This window comes from Condylura cristata, unplaced genomic scaffold, assembly GCF_000260355.1.
Source record: "Condylura cristata isolate star-nosed mole 26May11 unplaced genomic scaffold, ConCri1.0 scaffold00024, whole genome shotgun sequence".
Lineage (NCBI taxonomy): Eukaryota > Metazoa > Chordata > Mammalia > Eulipotyphla > Talpidae > Condylura > Condylura cristata.
The window spans coordinates 944,687-962,982 of NW_004567125.1; the positions used below are offsets into that span (position 1 = coordinate 944,687).

The window sequence follows — 18,296 nt, forward strand, 5'->3', positions numbered from 1 at the left end:
CCGCACCCCGGCCCGGCCAGAGGGCCTCGGGGCCAGCGGGCCACACGGCCACGCCAGTGCCGCCTGCCGCGAGCCCGAGTTGGAGTCGGGCCAGGCAGGCAGGGCAGCTAGGTGAGTGCGCGGTCGCGGGGGCTGGGAGTGAGGGCTGTGGCCTGGTGGGGGGCCGGGGGAACAGTGCCGGCGAGGTTCCGTCTGGGAAGGGCTAGGCTTTTTCCTGGGCAGCCTTGGGATGGAGTGGCTGCGGAGTTGCCAGGCGGCCAGGTGACCAAAACCCCGCGGGATTCCAGGTCCGGGGTGCGGCACCGGAGGACTCCGGTGGTTGGGGGCGCTGGGGTTTCCCTAGGAGGAGGGACCGAAATGCAGGTAGGCCCTGTGGGAGACCCCTGTGGAGGCTGCTGGGACCCGCCCTGCGAGGGTGTGACAGATAGTCTCTGCGCCGCTCTCACAATTGCTCATGCCCCAGATGCTTAAAGGACTGCTCGACAGGCAAACCCTAAAACTGCTCTCTGCAAGTGTTTGGGACCGGCCTGCCCGCGAGTTGCTAGAGTTGCTAATCTTCAGGGTGGGTTACCATTCTTCTGCAAGACCTCATATCTGTTGCCCCACATAGATAAACAAAACCCCACACGGTTCAGCCAGGAGAGCCTTTTGGAGCCTGTGCCACTGACAAAACTGAGGGCTCCATCTTGCCCCCCAGACTCTGATCCTCCCTGGGCAGAGAGGGGAGACCTGGTGCTAGGATTCTGGGGCTGGGAGCACGAGGGTGGATTTAACACACCCAGCTGGGTTGCTCTGCTGCAGGAAGTGGCTTCTGTAGCTTCAGGACCCACAGGTCTGTGTGGACCCAGGCTCCTAGCACACAGGCAGCCCTCCCTTCCCTGCTGCAGCCACCCTGAAGTGCCACCGGAGACCCCCCAGCCCCTCCCCGAGACCACTGTCGGCTCTCCTTCCACTCTCAGCTCCCCAGCTCAAGCCCTGCCTGTTCTCATGATGGCCGGTGACTTCCTTTTCTTCCCCCAGACATGCCTTCGTCCTAAGGCCATCGGCCCTCCTCCTCCTTCCAGTCATCCAGCCATTTCACTAAGCACCTTGACCAAACTGCCCCCAGGTTACCCCCTCACCAAGGAACTCTCCTGCTGCCAGGCGTCACCAGAGACAGCCCAGAGCAGCCCTGCCCCCTCTGCACGATTCCTGCGGTGCTTAAGGCAGCCTCGGATGCTTAGATGCCTGCCCAGTGCAGGCCACCTTTGGGCCAGGAAGCATCTGCTGAATGCAGGATGTCTCCCACCCTCATTCCTCTGCCCCCTCCCCAGCCAGACTTCCTGCCTCTTCCCTGCCACTTCGAACCCTCCATTTCAGTGCTCCCTTCATACGGGTGTCCCTGTCCCCTACACCTGCTCTTTGAAGAAGGCGCCTGCCTTTGCCCCCACAGCCCTACACCCCCTTCACTAAAATAGCGGCTAGCTCATTGGATCAGTCACCCCCTCATTTCATGTCCCCATGGGCAGTGTCTCCTCACCTCTTTCGTCTTTGAAACCTCAGGACCAAAGGCATCTTACCATATGGCCACCAAACACCTACTGGGTTCAGGGTGGAGGACTGAGAGGGGGCAAAGTCTGCCTTTCACCCCCTCCACAGCTGCACCCTGTTTTCAGCAAGCTTGCATCTGTTTTTAGGGGGAGAAAAGAAAAAGTGCATTTCCAAGTGGCATCACAGAATTACTTGGAGCTAGCCGACGGGTTGGTTAGTGAGCAGCATCTCTGAGCTCCATGACTGAAGTGCTGGAGGCAGTGCTGCTGGCTACGGGGTGGCCACTGGGGTAGTGACCACGACTCCCAAGTTGCCATCCTCTAAATGACCTAGTAATTGGCACGCCCTGGCAGAAATCATATGCACAAAACTGCCCCGGGATCCTTTGGCCAGGAGAGGCTGTGCCGCCACAGCCTGGCAGAAATCACAGAGGACCTCTTCCCTGGGACCTGCCCACGAACCTTTGAGAGATTGGCATGGATGGATTCAAGCTGGGGCATTTCCTCAGCTGCTGACCCTGGTAAATGCCCTCCCTCCACAAACCCTCCCCCAGCCGCACTCCCTGGGACCTAGAAACACTGATCTGTTGTAATAGCCTTAAGGAGGCTTTTCATGGGGCTTTGTGGGCCTGAGTGCTCAGGTCAGTATCTGGTGCCAAGGAAGCTGCGAGGTGCCTGTGCCCTTGAAACCTGCCCTGCAGAATGATTAGCACCGACTGACCCCAGTGTGCTTCCACCGCCGGCCCCCGGGTCACGTGAGGCCGCCAATCCCCTATTTAGATTAGTGGAGATTTGGGGTTAAAGTCACAAATCTCAACAGATCTATCCTGATCTTCATTCTGTTATTGTCGAACCCGATATCCACCTGGGACAATTCCAGGTGCCTCCTTTTTCTGTCAAGCATGCTCATGGCAGCTGGTAGATTTCGCTTTATATTTTGCTAACGGCTTCTGTTGCAGCCTGGATGTGGCTTTAATTTACTCACCTAAGCCAAGCATTTTTTAGGGTGAAGTGTGTGGGTTAAAATGTAAGTGGGGTGCAAATGCTTGGAAATGATTATGTCGTGGTGGCTACTGGACACTGCAAAGCAGTCTGGATCTTCTGGTGCATTATCTTGTTCAAGGGTCCTGTGCTGGGAATGTCCCCTTTAGGAGATGGTGAGGACAGACCAGACATCCTGAGCTAGGGTCACAACCTGGGTTGGTACCTTGAGGTACCAACTTTCTAAGCACCACAGCTCCCTGCTCTGATGGTGGTGCCTGGAAAGTGTGAGACCACCTCCTGCAGATTGTCCCCACATTTTGGTGTCGGGGCGACCTCAGGGGCCAGGGCCTCCCACCCACACTCCATCGGGGTGCTGTGTGTCTGCGTATGCAGACCCCAGGGGTCTGGTTATACTGGTGTGTGCGGTCACGAGGGTGAGGGGCCTTGGGTCCTGGTGTTCCAGGCCCTGGAGCCTCTGGGACGCCTGAGTGTCTGTCTCCGCCCCCAGCCTGGCTCCCACCATGAGCGCCGAGCTCAACGTGCCTATGGACCCTTCCACTCCGGCCTGCCCTGAGCCGGCTCCCAAGGGCATGGATTACCGGGACTGGGTCCGCCGTAGCTACCTGGAACTGGTCACCTCCAACCACCACTCCGTGCAGGCGCTTTCCTGGAGGAAGCTCTACCTGAGCAGGGCCAAGCTGAAGGCCTCCAGCCGCACCTCCGCCCTCCTCTCAGGCTTCGCCATGGTGAGTCAACACGGTAGGGAAGGCAGCCTGCAAAATGAGCTGGCCAGGTCCTGTGGCGCTTCAGAGAGCAGGACACTCCCTCTGCACCCTGCTGGCCGCCAAGATGGACCATTAGGGAGTCACGGCCCACTAGCTCCTCTGCACTGTCAGTTGGGGATGTGTGCTGGGGTGTCCAGGGGCGACGCCAAACCTCTTTCTGTAGAGCCCTCAGAAAGCCCCACTCGTGTTCACATAAAGTATTTGCCTGGCAAGGACATTATTAGGTGATTAAAGTAGCATCAGTGTACAGGCCTCAGCTGAGGAAAGGGCCCGTCTGCCCCATCACGGGCACCTCCCAAGTGTTTGGGACTCTGCACAGTTAGAGCAGGAACTGGGGCTGCTTGGGGTTCACTGGGTTTAGCTCAGCCAGGAATGCAGATGCTCCCTGCTTGTGGCCTCGGGAGATTCCTGGCCACCTCCCTGCAGCTTTCCCTCTGCGTCACCCCCCAGACGAGAGTTCATCCTGGGCACATGCCTGTCCCCTAAGGAAGGGCACATTGCCTGCTACCTCCTAGGACCCTGGGCCCACATTCTTTCAGGAAATGCCCCTGAGGATGCAGGAGGTAGGATTCTCTGTGGCGTCCCGATGACAAGAGCCAGCAGGCCAGCAGCGTGGGCCACCCTTGGGGAGTGAGACATTACGTGTCAGGCGTGACTTCAGCCAGGGCAGGGCAGGGGCCACCTAATTTGACAGTAAACCTGGGCTTAGGTCTGTAGTTTAAAGCCACGGCTTATGCACGTCTTATTTAACATAATTACCAGTGTGTGTAATCACAAGGTACGTAAATTTAGGTTATAGTAATTTTCTTCCCATGGTTTCCATCGTATTAAAAGGAATGCTTTCTCAAGCTGAAATGTAAGGGCTGTGTTTGAGAAGCGTAGACAGCACTGTTAAAACTAGAACTGGTAAACCACACCAATTCTACTATTGCATTAAAATTTTTTGGCCCATACTTTTTTTTAAAACTTTGGAAAATTAACCCAGGAGTATTGTATGACTTACTGCAGTAAGACTGTTTCCTTTCTGCTGCTCTTTTTAGTCCCTGGCTTTTGGAGTTTGAATTTCCAAATTCATGGAAGCTAAGCCAACAAAATGCTCAAAGTTGAAAGCTTTAAAACCACTTATTAAAATCTGAAAAGAAGTCCTATGAATGAAGTTGTAAAACACAGAGTGAACCCTGGACCGGGTGTTGAGACTAAGGCACAGCCCTCAGGGATTGGAGTGGTCTTTGCGTGAGAAACACCAGCGACCTTTAAGAGCCCGGGTGGGAGTTTCCAGGGGCCTCCTGGGGGTGCTGTCTGGCCCCAGCGTGGCCAGGGCACCGCCCTGCCCTGTGCAGTCACAGTCCTTTTCTTTCTTTTAAAATAAAGATTTACTTATTTATGCATACAAAACTGGGGTGCAGGCCAGAGGTGCAGGGGTGGTGAAAGGACTCACCAGAGACAGAGTGGGAGCAGGTTCACTGAAATACACTGCTGAGAGGAGCAGCGGGTGGGCCAGGAGAGGTCTGTGCACCAGGTGGGTCACCACTGGGGCAGGGATCGAACTCGCACTGAAGCGGCTGTGGCCAGCTTGCAGTGCTGCACTTGAACCTGCTGCACCACCAGAGAGGTCCATACAGTCCTTTCTTTAACCTTTATGGAGTATCTCCTCTGCACTGGCAAGGGCTTCCTTCAGCACTCTGGGATAGTTCAAAAACACTGTGCCTGTGCCTTCTCTTCTGGAAGGTCCCTCTCAGCCGGGACAGCGTGCACCAGGCCGGGTGGGAAAAGCAGCAGCAGCAGCTGGGCTCCATTTGATTCGATCAGATACCACCACTCAATCAGGCTATTGTTCAGGCTGTGGAGCAGCTTGGGAGAAAGATATGGCAAATACCAGTGGCTGTATCAGCTGCTCAGACCATATTAAATTAGGGCAGGGACATGGGGGAAAAAATAAAAGCAGGCAGTTTGCCTGGCAGAGTCCCCCGTTTTATGGCTTCCCTAATTAGAACGGCAAAGCTCTCTTTGTTTGACAAGCACTTAGACCTAACCACAAGCTCATCCACCATTATCCTTCCCCTCTCACTGAGAACCAGCGCTCCAAGGCCCCTCATGAAATCTTTGCATAAACACACTGAAAAATGGACTTTTCTCCCCTTGAGATAGAACAAAACCGCCTTCTTTGCAAGCCTCCCTCCCTTCCCTGTCATCATCTTTGTTTCTTGCCTCAGAGCCTTCTGCTCTGTGCAGCTTCCTTGGCTGGGCCATCTCCGGCTAGCGAGCCGGGCCAGGCCACAGGCCCAGAGGGAAGACGCCCCTCAGTCCGTGCGTGGGACAGGCACCACTGCGGGTTTCTGGGCCGCAGCGGGCACCACATCCTCTCTCGCCTACCAGTGTCCCAGCTCCACTGAGGGCGGAGGCTCTCACCCTGAGCTCAGTGTGGCAGTTGCTGCAAGGAATTCTGAGACTTTCTTTGTTGTAATTTTTTTTAAAACAAGGCTGGCTCAGCAGCTCTCCTGCCCACCTGGACTGTGCAGGCGCCTCTTTTACTCTCCTTTTCCTAATGAACCTGTTCTTTAAAATATTAAAAAAAAAAAAAAGAAAGAAAGAAAAAAGAAAATGAAACAAACAAGGGTGGCTCAGATGTCTGGCAAATGGTGTGAAGCGCTTTCCTCTGGCTTCTCTCTCTGCCCCGCTCCAGTGACTGCTCTGGTTTCTCAGCTTTGAGTGCCTGGGAGGCAGCCCTGTCCAGCTGTAGTCCTCGCTGAAGTGAGCACAGCCCTAGGTTGGAGCACAGGCCCCGAGGGAGCCGTGCAGCGTGGGCCGGTCAGGAAGCCTGGCCGGGACGCGAGGTCAGGGTGCCCGAGTGAGAAGCCTGCAGGACCGTGCCAGCAGCCCCCGGCCTGAGTGGCTGCAGACTCCTCGCTCCAGACACAGGCTGGGGCCTCTGCTTCCCTCTGCGGCCTTTTTATCCCCTCTCATTTAAAAACCCTTTTTATCTCATCAAAGTTAATGTGTGCACATAGTTTAAAATTCAAGTACGTATAATCCAAAGGCTTATAATAAACTTCAGCAACCCCCCACCCCAGCCAGTATAGTTCTTTGAGTCTTCACACTGCTAAAGACACTTGGAGCCGGCCATGTCTTGATTTATGCACTTCAGACAGGACCTTCTGGCATCCTGTGGCTGCACTGAGTGATTCAGTCGCTTTGCTGGGCCCAGCCCCCTCCCACAGCTTCCCCTGGTCAGGCTGTCTCCTCTGAGATCCCCATTCCTGATGTTAGAGACACAGCTGGGCCCATGGTCTCCCTGAGACATGCTCCTTTCCTTGCGGTCTGTGTGAGGCCGGCCAAGAGCACGCCTGAGTCTGGGCACCATTAGAAGCCTCTGTTTTCTCTCTCTTTTTTTATTTTTTTGTAACCTTTTAAATGGTCAGTTTTTCTTTTTAGAAAAATGGCAGTTTTGTACTAAGCCCACTGCAGCCACTGGCAAAGCTTCATGTCTCCCAGGGGAGTGTAGCCTCTGCCCTAGCTTGCAGCTCAGTACCCCAGACACCCCACATCCCGTGTCTGGGTGCCTAGAGGGTGATCCCCACCCCTGCCCCACCTCGCTCTGCACTGCTTTAGTCTCCCCAGTAGTTCTCGGATTATTCCTCAGCAAGATCTTTGCCAGTTGGAAAGTCAGTCCAGACCATTCGGCCCGTGGGGAGGGCGTGGGGAGGGCGCCCTCTGCTGGCGAGGACCCGCAGCGGCCTGGCCTGCGGGCGTGGGCCGCCCAGCGCCTGCTCTGCCTTTCAGGTGGCCATGGTGGAGGTGCAGCTGGAGACGCAGTACCAGTACCCGCGGCCGCTGCTCATCGCCTTCAGCGCCTGCACCACGGTGCTGGTGGCTGTGCACCTCTTCGCCCTGCTCATCAGCACGTGCATCCTGCCCAACGTGGAGGCCGTGAGCAACATCCACAACCTCAACTCCATCAGCGAGTCCCCCCACGAGCGCATGCACCCCTACATCGAGCTGGCCTGGGGCTTCTCCACCGTGCTGGGCATCCTGCTTTTCCTGGCTGAGGTGGTGCTGCTCTGCTGGATCAAGTTCCTCCCGGTGGATGCCCGCCACCAGCCCGGCCTCCCGCCTGGCCCCGGCGGCCACACCGGCTGGCAGGCCGCCCTTGTGTCCACCATCATCATGGTGCCCGTGGGCCTCATCTTCGTGGTCTTCACCATCCACTTCTACCGCTCGCTGGTGCGCCACAAAACGGAGCGGCACAACCGGGAGATCGAGGAGCTGCACAAGCTCAAGGTGCAGCTGGACGGGCACGAGCGCAGCCTGCAGGTCGTGTGAGGCCGAGCGGCTCCCTGGGCGCTGCCGACACAGCCCGGGCCAGCGGAGGTCACCTGCCTTTGGGGAGTTTCAAGAAAAGGCAAGTGGTAAGGAGGCTGCTAGACACTGCCAGATAGGTCAAGACCAGAGTTTTACTCCTGTGTTTATGCTGTAAAACCTGGATCGTTTCCCCTCTGAAAATGGAAATCTTCAAATGAGAGACTCTGTAGCTAAGAGCTTCGGGCAAAGACTGAGTCCTCAGCCTGCGGATTTCCCAAGCCGGCGGCCGGGTTCTGAGCAGCTCCCAGGGGCCCAGGGGGGTTGAGAACTGGAAGCACCGCCAGTGGCTGCAGGGAGCGCGGTGGGCAAGGGTCACACTGCCGTGCTAGGTGGGGACAGGAGCACAGCGCGGCCTGCTGCCGCCGCCTCTGGGCTGGAGGGAGTCAGGTGGCCTGTGTGTGAAGGGGCAAGAGCTGGGGCACTTGCCAGCTCGGCAGGTGTGGCCGGAGCCCCCGTCAGACTCTGGGGGAGGAGAGTCACCAGGCTCTGGGGGAGACATCAGGCGGAGGCCTGACCAGGGTTGGGGGGCATGCCGTGCCGTGGCCCCTGTGTGACGTGTCTTGAAGGTCACTTCCCGAGAGGTGCTCTGAAGCACCCCAGGCCTGGATGCCTTCTCAGCCCGGAGCCCCAGCCACGCTGACTCAGGAAGGCTACTGGCTTGGGAAAAGGACCCACAGTCCAGAGACGGTCACCTCTTGGCCACAGAGTATGGTCTCTGAGCCTGAGTCAGCCGCCTCCAGAAGGCCGTGGCTATGGGCCCAGCGGCGGGAGGGGGTAGTCTGGGGGACTTCTGTCTAGACAAGGTCTTTGCCGTGTCTGTGGGTGGCGGGGCTAGAGGCTAGCCCTGGGTAAACGCAGGGCTGCGTTTAATGACTCAGTGCAGACGCAGGGAGCCCCAGAGCGCTCCCCTCCCAGCCCCGCCCCCTCAGCCACACACAGGAACCAGCTCACATGTTTATGCAGCCTCTGCCGAAGTGGCTTCTGGGGTTTCCACTAAGCTGTCTGGTGGCCCTACGCCCACGCGCTGTCGCTCGGCAGCTGGCAGCACCCTGTGCTGTCTGAAAGCCACAGCCGCTGGGAGGAGACACCTTTTTGTTTCGTAAATAACCACTGGACTTCGCCCTCTGGCGACACCCTCTTGACTGCTGATATCCCTGTGGGGTGGGCGGCCTGGGCCAAGAGCTGGCTGAGGCTCTGGGATCTGATGTTCTGCTGCCAACATAACCTTGACACGTTGCTGTGAAACATGGGGGCCCTCTGGGGGCTGAGCAGCGGTGTTGTGCCATCTGTGCGGAGTCTGGCCATCTCGTCCCCAGGGCCCAAGGAAGAGCTCCTTCCCGGGAGCCATCTTCTGCACACGTCTCGTGACTCGCTCGCTCTCTGGTCATGTCTGTTCTTTGCCGCAGCCCTGTTGGAAAGGCTCTTTTGGTTTATTCTGCTTTTTCACTGCAAGGCACCCCTTTGTGCCCCAGCAGGAGTGAGTCTTGGGGCGGTAGAGCTTTGGAGCTGAGGGGCAGCATTGGAGCCAGGCACTTGGATGACTTATGGCGGCCCCACACGGATAGGAAGAAAAGGGTCTTTTGTGTCTTGCTCTCCTTCACCCACAGGCTCACCCAGCCAGTGTGATAGTTGCCAGAGGGGTAATTGCATCGGATTTCTGTGGTGACAGAGGTGACTGTGCACGGGGCCTGGTGGTGGAAGGAACCTCAGGTGACCCCGTATCTTGTCAGGATGAAAAGCTGCATTTGGAGCTGCAGAACCACCCGGCAGCACACGTGGGGGAGGGCAGGACGGGTCTCAGGGTAGAAATTCATTTCCGGAGACTTAACCTGATTGCGGACGTCCGAGGCTGGGCCTCCGTGCCGTGCCGCCGGCCACCCGCGTGGCCTTGCCCTACTTTCCCCGCACAGAGCCTTCCCGGTGCTCCTGAGACGCGCGGAGGCTCTTTCCAAACCGGAACGCAACCTCCCGTTTGTACCTGACCAGAAGTTTCAAAACTCGCGTCTCTATTTTAGGAACTGAAGGCAGTGTGTTTTAGTGTCTTCTAGGAAGGGCTGTTGGGGACGGCGGCACAAGCCCTGGGGGTTTGGGGTGCCTCCGTGGATGTCGCCTGTCTCATGCTGATCATTCATTATGCATGACACTCTAGATCGTGTATGGGGTACGTGCCCCCACCCTGTGTGTGAATTTTTAACACCGTTGCCCTGGATTGAACTGAATAAACACGTAACGCTCTGACTTACTCTGCTCTCCGGGGCCTCCTGAAGAGAGTTGGCGTGGAAGGCCCCTCCTGCCTGGTGTGCGCCGTGAGCCCTCCTGAAACCCTTCCGCCTCCCCGTTGCCTGTCCCTGCCAGTGCAGGACGAATGTGCTCCCCATACTCAGGAAAGCCACTCTGTCCAAGGGCTGGGGCATCCGAGGGGGCGCTGACGCAGACAAGCCCAGGACACGTGATCCCAGCCTGGGGGCTGCGCTCGGAGGGGCAGCACGACATGCCGAGGGGCCTTGCTTGCTCAGGGGGCCCCGGCACCCCCGTCCCGCCGACGGGACTACTGTGCGGCCTGTGTGCAGGGCACTTCGCCCTGCCCTGTAATGCTGTCAGTTAAAATACATTTGCTCGGCCCTCCCTGGTGGCGCAGCGGGTTAAAGTGCAGCACTAAGAAGCTTAAGCCGCTTCCGCATGAGTTCGATCCCCGCCTGCCCTGGGGGTGACCACAAGGCGCGGCAGACCTCTCCTGACCCGCCCGCTGCTCCCCTCAGCAGTGTACTTTGTCGATCTGCCTGTTCTGCTCCCCACTCTGTCTCTGGTGAAGCCTCTCACCCTCCACATCTCTGGCCTGTACCCCAATTCTATATGAATAAATAAATAAATCTTTAAAAAAAAATACATTTGCTCAGGCCACCGCAGCAATACTGCCCCTTGGTGGAGTGGGGCCGGGCCACACTGCTGGGCAGACAGGCCTCCCGCTGCGCAGTGGGGAGCCGCGCCACCTGCCCCTGTTCTTCAGGAAATAGGGGGGGAAGCACCCTCTCCGGCTTGGGGAAAATCATTTCTGTGGGGGCAGCTTTTGCCACAGAGGGGAGGGCAGCGTTGGTGGGCAGCAGACCCTCGTCGCAGGGGCTCGGCCGACCCGCGGCTGTTCCCCACTCTGGCGGGCCCGTTGGCTTGCTGTCCCGCGGGCTTTGAAAGGCTTAGACCCGCCTCCTCCCAGTTTCCTGCTGGTCCAGCCTGTCACTTCTACCCAGCTACTCGTGCCTCAGGGTCTGCTCAACAGGTGCAGTCTGCTCCGCACCCAGCACCCACTGGGCCGGGAGCAGAGGGCAGCGTGGGCCTCCCTCCCTGGACCATGATCAGCACCGGCAGCCTGTGTCATTCTCGTTTGCGACTTCCAACATCAAATTCCTCCAGAGCAGTCCCTGTCCCCGATGGGGCCAAGTTAACCTCACCGCAGCTATGACCCAGTCAACCACAGTAGTCACTTGTGTTTGATTTTGTGCGATTAATGGCCCTTTGAGGCACAGATTTTTCTCTTTCACCTACCACATACTCGTCACCCACACTAGCGCTGTCCTGGTCCTGGTCTCTGGCAGGAATTGCTGGGCTCTGGGGCCCCTGCACGGAGCCGCCTGCAGGCCATCACCTTTGAATATTCTGATTTCTCTTTTTATTCTCCAAACCCGTGTTCCCTCAGTGAGCTGTGTTCAGACTCCTCACCAACCCTGCGCATCATGCCTTTCCCAGAGCGCTGCTCTGTTAGCTCCGCCAGCTGCCTTTCCCCACCTAGCCCGAGTGGCACCTGGATTTGCCCCAGCTGATAGGGCTTGGCCACTCCTCCTCACCCGCTGCCCCCCCCCCCCCAACTTCCCTGCAACTCTGTGCTGCTCCCTGGGCAGCTGGCCTGGTGGCCAGCCGGCTATACAGCTGTGGGAGCTTGCAAATTCTGCCCAATTAAGGTGATTTGGGCAGACTTGTTCATTAATCACACTGAGGTTTATTAAGGGCACTCAGAGCCAGTGGACATGGACAGGGCGGCAGGATCCGGGGTCTTTCTCACACCCTGTTTATTTTACTGCATGATCACCTTATGTAAGGTCAGTGATGCCACATGTTTGGGGCACGTGCCACGTGTGTCTGTGGGCTTAGATTAATGGAGTTGTGTGTGGATGAGGAGTTAACGTGTGGCGGCAACTGGTTACTCTCCCAGACTAGGGCAGTTATGGTCACGGGCCTCAGATGGGGCTGACACAAGGTGGAGTCACTTTGGTTTTCCTACACTATCTGGCTTTCCAGGTGAGGGGGAGACTTCTCTGGAATGCACAGGTTGGGTGCTGGGACCTGCACGTGCCGTGTCAACTGAGAGCTCTGCCTGCTACTTCCCTTCCCAAGCTGGGCTCTCCCTTTCTGGAAACAGAGCAAGAGCAGCAGCCCCTGAGGCCGAGGGAGTCCCCAACCTCATGCCTCGGCCTGGGGGCACTGAAGAGGATTCTGTGGGTTCTGGCAGGGTTCTGTGTTGTGCTGCCCGCTGAGGCAGGGGCACTCTTTGAGGAAAATTTGTCCTTTATTTTTTATTCCATATGACTGTAATTTTTAAGTACTTCAACCAGAGGCCCCTGGCATGAGGTGTGCCATGCAGGTGGCACCACTGTCTGGAAAATGTCTGCCAATCTCGGGATTCAGACTGTCTCTGCAGCCCCACACTCTCCAGGCCCTGGTGGGCTGGAGGTCAGGGCTCAGGGCAGCGCCCCACGCCAGCAAGCCCATGCTCCCCAGGCCCATTTCAAGTGGGGGGCTGAAAATTCCTTAAAGGAAAAAACAGTCACCCCTCCCCACCTGTGGACATCTTTGCACATGCCGCCCAGGTAACCTCTCAAGATGCAGCTGTGGCTTAGATGCCTGCAGAGGGTTAAGGCCCAGTGGCGCAAGGTGGGACAGGAGTGAGCCCACAAACTCCTCACTCAGCGTTGAGAACTGGGGCACACTTTCCTGACCCTGCTGCCCACAGGCTTCTGGGAGTACCACATGGGTCAGTTTGATTACTCAGTTCTGGTAGGGCTAACCCAGTGTGCTCCTTGACTGAACCAGCCTCGCCTCCCCGTTAGGACAGACCAGTGTCTCCAAACAAATGGCCTCAGGTCTCCTCAACACCCCTCCAAGCAGGGCAGGCTGAGGAAAGCGCTGCCTGCAGACTCTGGAAGAGGGAGGTCAGCACGTGGATGATTCAGGTTCGTTTATTCTGAGCTTCATGCGGTGCAAAAGCATCAGCTTAGACCAAACAGCCTGCACAACATGAGCCTAAGAACAGCGAGCTTAAGGAGAATGAGCTGGACGTGGACCCACCACCTGACACGGGGTAAAGCATCTGTCCAGGCCCCTCAGGCTGTGGCTGCTGGGATCTGCCCTTTGGAAACATCCAGGGCAGCAGTGTGGGGCCCAGGAGTGACTGTGGCTCAGCCCCAGCCTGGTCATCTCCCAGCCCGATCCCAGTGGGCACCAGGTAAGATGGTGGGCACACTGTTTTAAGGACAAACCAAGATGGGGTCGCCAACATGGCCACAATGTGACATGATGATTCCTGAGGTGCGATCTGCGGGCCGTGCAGGCCATCAAGGGTTTCCTGTGCGCTGCTGCTCGGGCCTGCTGGAAAGGCCAGCTGTCAGGTGTCTGCCAAGGGCTGGGCGGTGTGGGGGAGGGGCCTCTGCTGAATGGCCTGATGGGCCTTAGCCCCACAGGTCTGAGCGCGGCAATTCGGTTGGCATTGGCATTGGCTCTCACAGGCTCTGGCAGGCGGCTGGCTGCTCTAAGGTTCCCTTCAGCCTCCAGCTGACCAGGGCTACGCACCCACCCAACTACCCAGGCACAGCAGGAGCCACTGGGTGCTGGTTGGGATGCACCTGAATGCCACGGGCCTGCAGCAGGGCCACTGAGGGCCAGGTGGGCGTCATCTCGGCACAAAGACCTTTCTGTTCTGGGTGAGCTGACCCAGAGAGAGGCAGTCAAGGTGATCTGGGAACCGACCTCTCACTCCACCCCTGCAGTTGGGTTCACTCAGCCACTAGACACCCCAGCAACCCCTGCACGGGTGTTTGCAGGCTTCTCTAGACCAAGGTCAGCAGAGCATGCACAGAAGCCAAAGGTCTCCCCACCTAACGGCTCTTAGAAGGCGCTGGGTGACTGTAAAGACTCGTGCCAATCGTGAAGCTTTCTGGGCTCTGGTGGGGCCCTGTTGTCCAAGTCTGGCTCCTGGCAAGGGAGAGGGTTGGCCCCACAGGCCTAGGCCCACTGACACCCCTTCAAGTTCACCTGTGTGCCTCACCTGGCAGCAGGTGTGCGCTCCACAGTAGGGAGCAGGGCTGGGAGTTGAGACTCCTTCCTTCCTTCTTAACAGCACTGTGGGGGGGAGGGGCGCCACGCTGGCAGATTTTCCTGTCCTCACAGTATCCCCACCCCACGGAGTCAGGGACCCAGGTGAGCCCAAGGGCACCAGCTCTGCAGTCTGGAACAGTAGCCGCTTCAAATCTATCGGTTCCCTTCTGCAGGCTTCATGATACTCAATGAGTCCACAGGTCGGGTACAGGGAACCTCACTAGGCGTGCTGGACAGAGCAGAAGATGGTTTTAAATAACAGCAAACTTTTAAACTCAAACGACCCACTGTCCTCCGTGTGACAGCCCAGACAGCGGCCGGGGGCAGGTCTAGGGCACGGCTCTGAGGCCGTCCATCAATGCTGACTCCCCAGCGGGCTTGGGCTGCCGGGGTGCGGGGTGCCGAGCTCTGTTCTCTGAAACCTCCTGAGCTGGGAGAAGAGGCTCTGGCACCGAGCTCCCCCTTCAGTTCTGGCGAATGGTCAGCCGGAGCTGGCAGCTCTGGCCAGGCCCAGCGCCACCCCTGTCCCCAGGGAACAGCTCACATGGGTCTCCCCTGAAAGGAGAGAGAGAGCCGCAGGAGCTCCCGCCCCACCTCGTGCTGCCTCCCACCAGGACCGAACTCGGCCGACAGCTCCCTGAAGGTGGCACACACGCGGCGGGCCCCGATGTCCCTGCGGTGGATGGCATGCTGCCACTGGTGCCGCGCGGCCCCGCTGAGCACCAGCAGAGAGCGGCGGGGCAGGGCCACGGCCACCTCCACCTCCTGGCACAGTACGGACCTGCTGGGCGCCATCATACCTTCCACCAAGGGCGCCAGGAGGCCGGACGGGGCGAGGCACAGCAGCAGACTGCCCGGCGTCTCCCGGGACAGGGTCAGCACGGTGGGGGACAGCAGGTTGAGGCTCACCAGCCGCTCCCCCCACAGCCAAGTGTCATCCAGGTGGGGGTCGATGGCCGCGCCCCGCTCAGGGCAGTAGTCCAGGTTGCACTGCTCCACGGGCTGGAAGTCCGCGAGGACCGGGTAGAGGCCCATTCTCCGCACCAGCTCCCGGCTGAAGCTGGGGAGGCCACTGAAGCCGGCGGTCTTGAGCTTCTGTTTCCGAAAGTTGACTTTGGGGCCGTAGTCCTGAAGGATGAGGGGACAAAAGGGAGAGGAGAAGATCGGGCTTACAGAAAGAGCTAAGACGGGCCAGGTCTGAAGACTGAGTCACAGGCCCAGGGGCTCGGCGGACCTGACATTCCAGCAGCAGGCAGCAGTAAGTACCTGTCAGTGGCAAACATCAGGTGGCAGCGTGTGCTAAGGGAGAAGCTAAGGCAAGGAATGGGGGTACGGTGGTCACAGGATGTCTGAGCCCAGGTTCCCCGGAAAGCTGGGCTAGAGACAAGAAGCCCAAGGGCAGATTGTGTGTTCTGGGACTGTGTGATGCCAGGGCTGAGGTCGGAAGTTTGCCCCCAATGCCCCTAGGGTCACAGGTGTGGCTGGAGAGGGCCCAGAGAGGGAGGTGAGCAAAGGGGCTGAGGGCCAGGAGCCAGAGGGGCCCAGCAGCATGCCAGTCCCCCTGACTGGCCAGCCACCCCCGGAGCTCTGAGCCCAAGTACCTGCTTCCTCCGACCAGACTGTGAGAGCTTCCAGGGTTCCTGGTCCATCAGCTGCACCATGTCAGCTTCTTCCTCCCGGGTCACAAAGTCCTCGATCAGGGTCACCCCCGGGAAGGGGAAGGCCCAGCCTTCAAAGTCAGACTCCTCGGCCCCCACTGCCCAGCCGGTATCAGAGAAGTAAATGAAACGGTGGGTTTTCTGCAAAAGATGGGTGTCATGGAGCCACTGTAGCCCTGCCTCACACCACACAGGTGTGCCCCTCAGAAGCCCCCTTGGGAGTAGCACCCCCTGGCTGTCTCCTGAGGGGGTTTCTCCTGAAGTCATTTAGGTGCCTGGAGCTGCCTCCAGAGAAAGGCCCCTTTCTCGCCTTTCTCACCTTCCTCACCTGTAAACGGAGAGAGTCAAATAACCATTTTTTCACCCCCCATTTCGCAGATGGAGTGCCCGGCAAAGGTAAGGGCCCGGCCTGCTCTGCCCGCTAAGGGTAGCCTTGCAGTGCACACCGTCCCTGCTGGCTGATGTATGGCTTCAGGGAGGATCAGGAAGAGAGCCAGTACGAAAAAACCTAGGCCAGACCAGGAGCCTGGGAAATCGGCCACCTGTAAAGTGAGGCCCCAGACCATCCAGGGGGTGAGAGCACCTGGGTGGGGCAGAGGGCCTCTCCAGCCAAGGCGGGGGAGTCTCTGGGCCCTGCCTCCAGCCTGCTTCTAAGTTTCCTTTCAAAGACAGCAGAACTTGCAAGTCATCCACTAGGAGCCCCGGGCTGACCCCCACCTGCTGTGCCTTCCGCACCTGTCTGAAGAGGTCCTGGCAGAGCCAGCGACCTAGCAGGACCAGGCCCTTTCTGCCAGCACAGGACCCCTGTCCGTGGCTGGCTGGGCACTCACTGTCCTGGAGCTCCAGGTGATGCTGGCCATGATAAATGTCAGATCCATGGCAGTCCGCGGGCCTCCCACCGGTGAATTCTGCTTCCTCCCCCCTTGTGTTCCCCAGGCATCACTCTGCACCCCATCCCTGAACCATTTCCTCTGTCTCCTGGCACCTCACAGAGGACACTCTAAAAGTGGGGGGCCACCCTTTATCTTTCACTCACCCGCAATCATCAAGTCGGGCGTGATGCCCCCACAGCGCACTATGTAGGGACAACCATGGACATGAGAGTTCAGACCTTTGGTACTTTTGAAATATTTAATTGTAGTAAAACACAAAGTTTACCATCTTAAACTTTTTTTTCATTTATCATTTTCATCTTCACTGAAATTGTGAACATCTTAGTTACTCATTACAACAGGCCAAATAATGTTACATTATGTCAGACTCAATGTAAACATGTGAATATATAATTCATGACATTTTTATTAAAAGGGTAAGCCAGCTTTACGTGTACAAGGCAGTGTGTTAACTAGATCTCACTGCTGTGCAACCAATCTCCAGAACTTTTTCATCTTGCAAAACCAGAATTACTCACCCATTCTCTTCCCCACCCGACTCTACATTCTGTCTCTGGGTACCTCATATAAATGGACTCAGGCAGTGATTATGCTTTTGTGACTGGCTTATTTCATTTAGCATAATCCTCAAAATCCATCCACAGCGTCCAGAACATCCTTCCTTTTTAAGAGTCGCTTTTATACTATTGTAAGTACGCAGCACCTTCCATTTCCTCACTCATAGCTAATGCAGATACAGCTGCCAGGAACATGGCTGTACACATATCTGCAGGCTCCCATTTCACTTCTTTTGAGTCCCTATCCAGATATATACCTATCCATACGTGATAGTTCTAGTTTTTCTTTTCTGAAGAACCTCCCTACCACTGTCACAGCATCTCGTGTCACCACAGTTACGGTGGCAGTTCTTCACTGGCTTCCCAGCCTCTAGGACTCCCTGTCTGCCTCCTCCTCCACCTCCACTGCCCAGGAGCCTTCTAAAATTCACATGTAACATCCTTTAACACCCTTCAGGAGCTCTTCGTGGCCCTTCAGCCACACACGGACCCGCTGTGGGGAGGTCCCACCCACTGCATCTCCCTCACCTTGCAAGCCCATCCACCCACCCCAAGCAGTTCTCCGCTGGGACACCCTCGCAGCCAAGTAAAATACTTACAGGCCCAGTTCAAAGGCTCTGAGTGCTTTTCCATTACTTGGAATTAATTTCCTCCGTGCTAATTTCCGCCTAAGACCTTTTGGGTACCTTGCCCTGGTTTTCGGCACCTTCCTTTCTGTCCCCCCACCTGCAGGGAAGCTCCCAGGCGACTGTAGAGGCTGTGTCAGACTCCCCCAAGTCCCAGCCCCTTCCCCACTTCAAGCCCACTCCTCCATTCCCTCACCTCCACACCCGATAACACCCCCATCGCGAGAGCCCCTGCCACGGTCTGATCCAGGTCCTGTCTCACGGCCATTCTAAGCCTCAGTTTCCCCATACGAAGAATGAAGCTGTGACAGCGGCACCGCTCGCAGCCTTTACCTGAGGAGTGTGCCTCCAGGGCGGGTCACTCTCGCCCTGCCGCTCGCAAATCAGGCAGGTCCGGATGCCCTTGCAGCCACACTCCCGGAGGACCTCGGGGGCCGCCACCGCCGCAGCCGCCATCCCCGCGTCCTGGCGGCCAGAGCGCAGGTGCGGGGCCCGGGGGCCGCCGGGAGTTGTAGTCCGCGCGCGGGCACGGGGCGCGCGGA

The 18,296-nt window shown here is 57.7% G+C and overlaps 2 protein-coding genes across 4 annotated transcripts in view; one reads left to right on the plus strand and one right to left on the minus strand.

Annotated features, from left to right (window-relative positions):
• ORAI2 (ORAI calcium release-activated calcium modulator 2) overlaps nucleotides 1-9,900 on the plus strand; it is a 10,520-nt gene extending 620 nt beyond the window's left edge. Inside the window, exons 1-3 of one of the 3 annotated variants that reach the window (XM_004688268.2) lie at nucleotides 7-111; nucleotides 3,022-3,259; nucleotides 7,079-9,900. In XM_004688268.2, coding sequence (XP_004688325.1) covers nucleotides 3,035-3,259; nucleotides 7,079-7,618 — 765 coding nt within the window. In that variant the 5' untranslated portion in view covers nucleotides 7-111; nucleotides 3,022-3,034 and the 3' untranslated portion in view covers nucleotides 7,619-9,900. Of the gene's footprint in view, nucleotides 1-6; nucleotides 112-287; nucleotides 364-3,021; nucleotides 3,260-7,078 lie in introns of those variants that run through there. The other 2 variants (XM_012729182.1, XM_012729181.1) reach the window with 2 other exon arrangements.
• A 4,154-nt stretch (nucleotides 9,901-14,054) lies between these two features.
• ALKBH4 (alkB, alkylation repair homolog 4 (E. coli)) lies at nucleotides 14,055-18,219 on the minus strand. Its single transcript, XM_004688269.2, has 3 exons — nucleotides 18,088-18,219; nucleotides 15,622-15,819; nucleotides 14,055-15,148 (listed from the first exon to the last, which is right to left on the minus strand). The coding sequence occupies exons 1-3, from the start codon at nucleotides 18,208-18,210 to the stop codon at nucleotides 14,561-14,563; spliced, it is 909 nt and encodes a 302-aa protein (XP_004688326.1). The 5' UTR covers nucleotides 18,211-18,219; the 3' UTR covers nucleotides 14,055-14,560.
• Nucleotides 18,220-18,296: the final 77 nt, after the last annotated feature.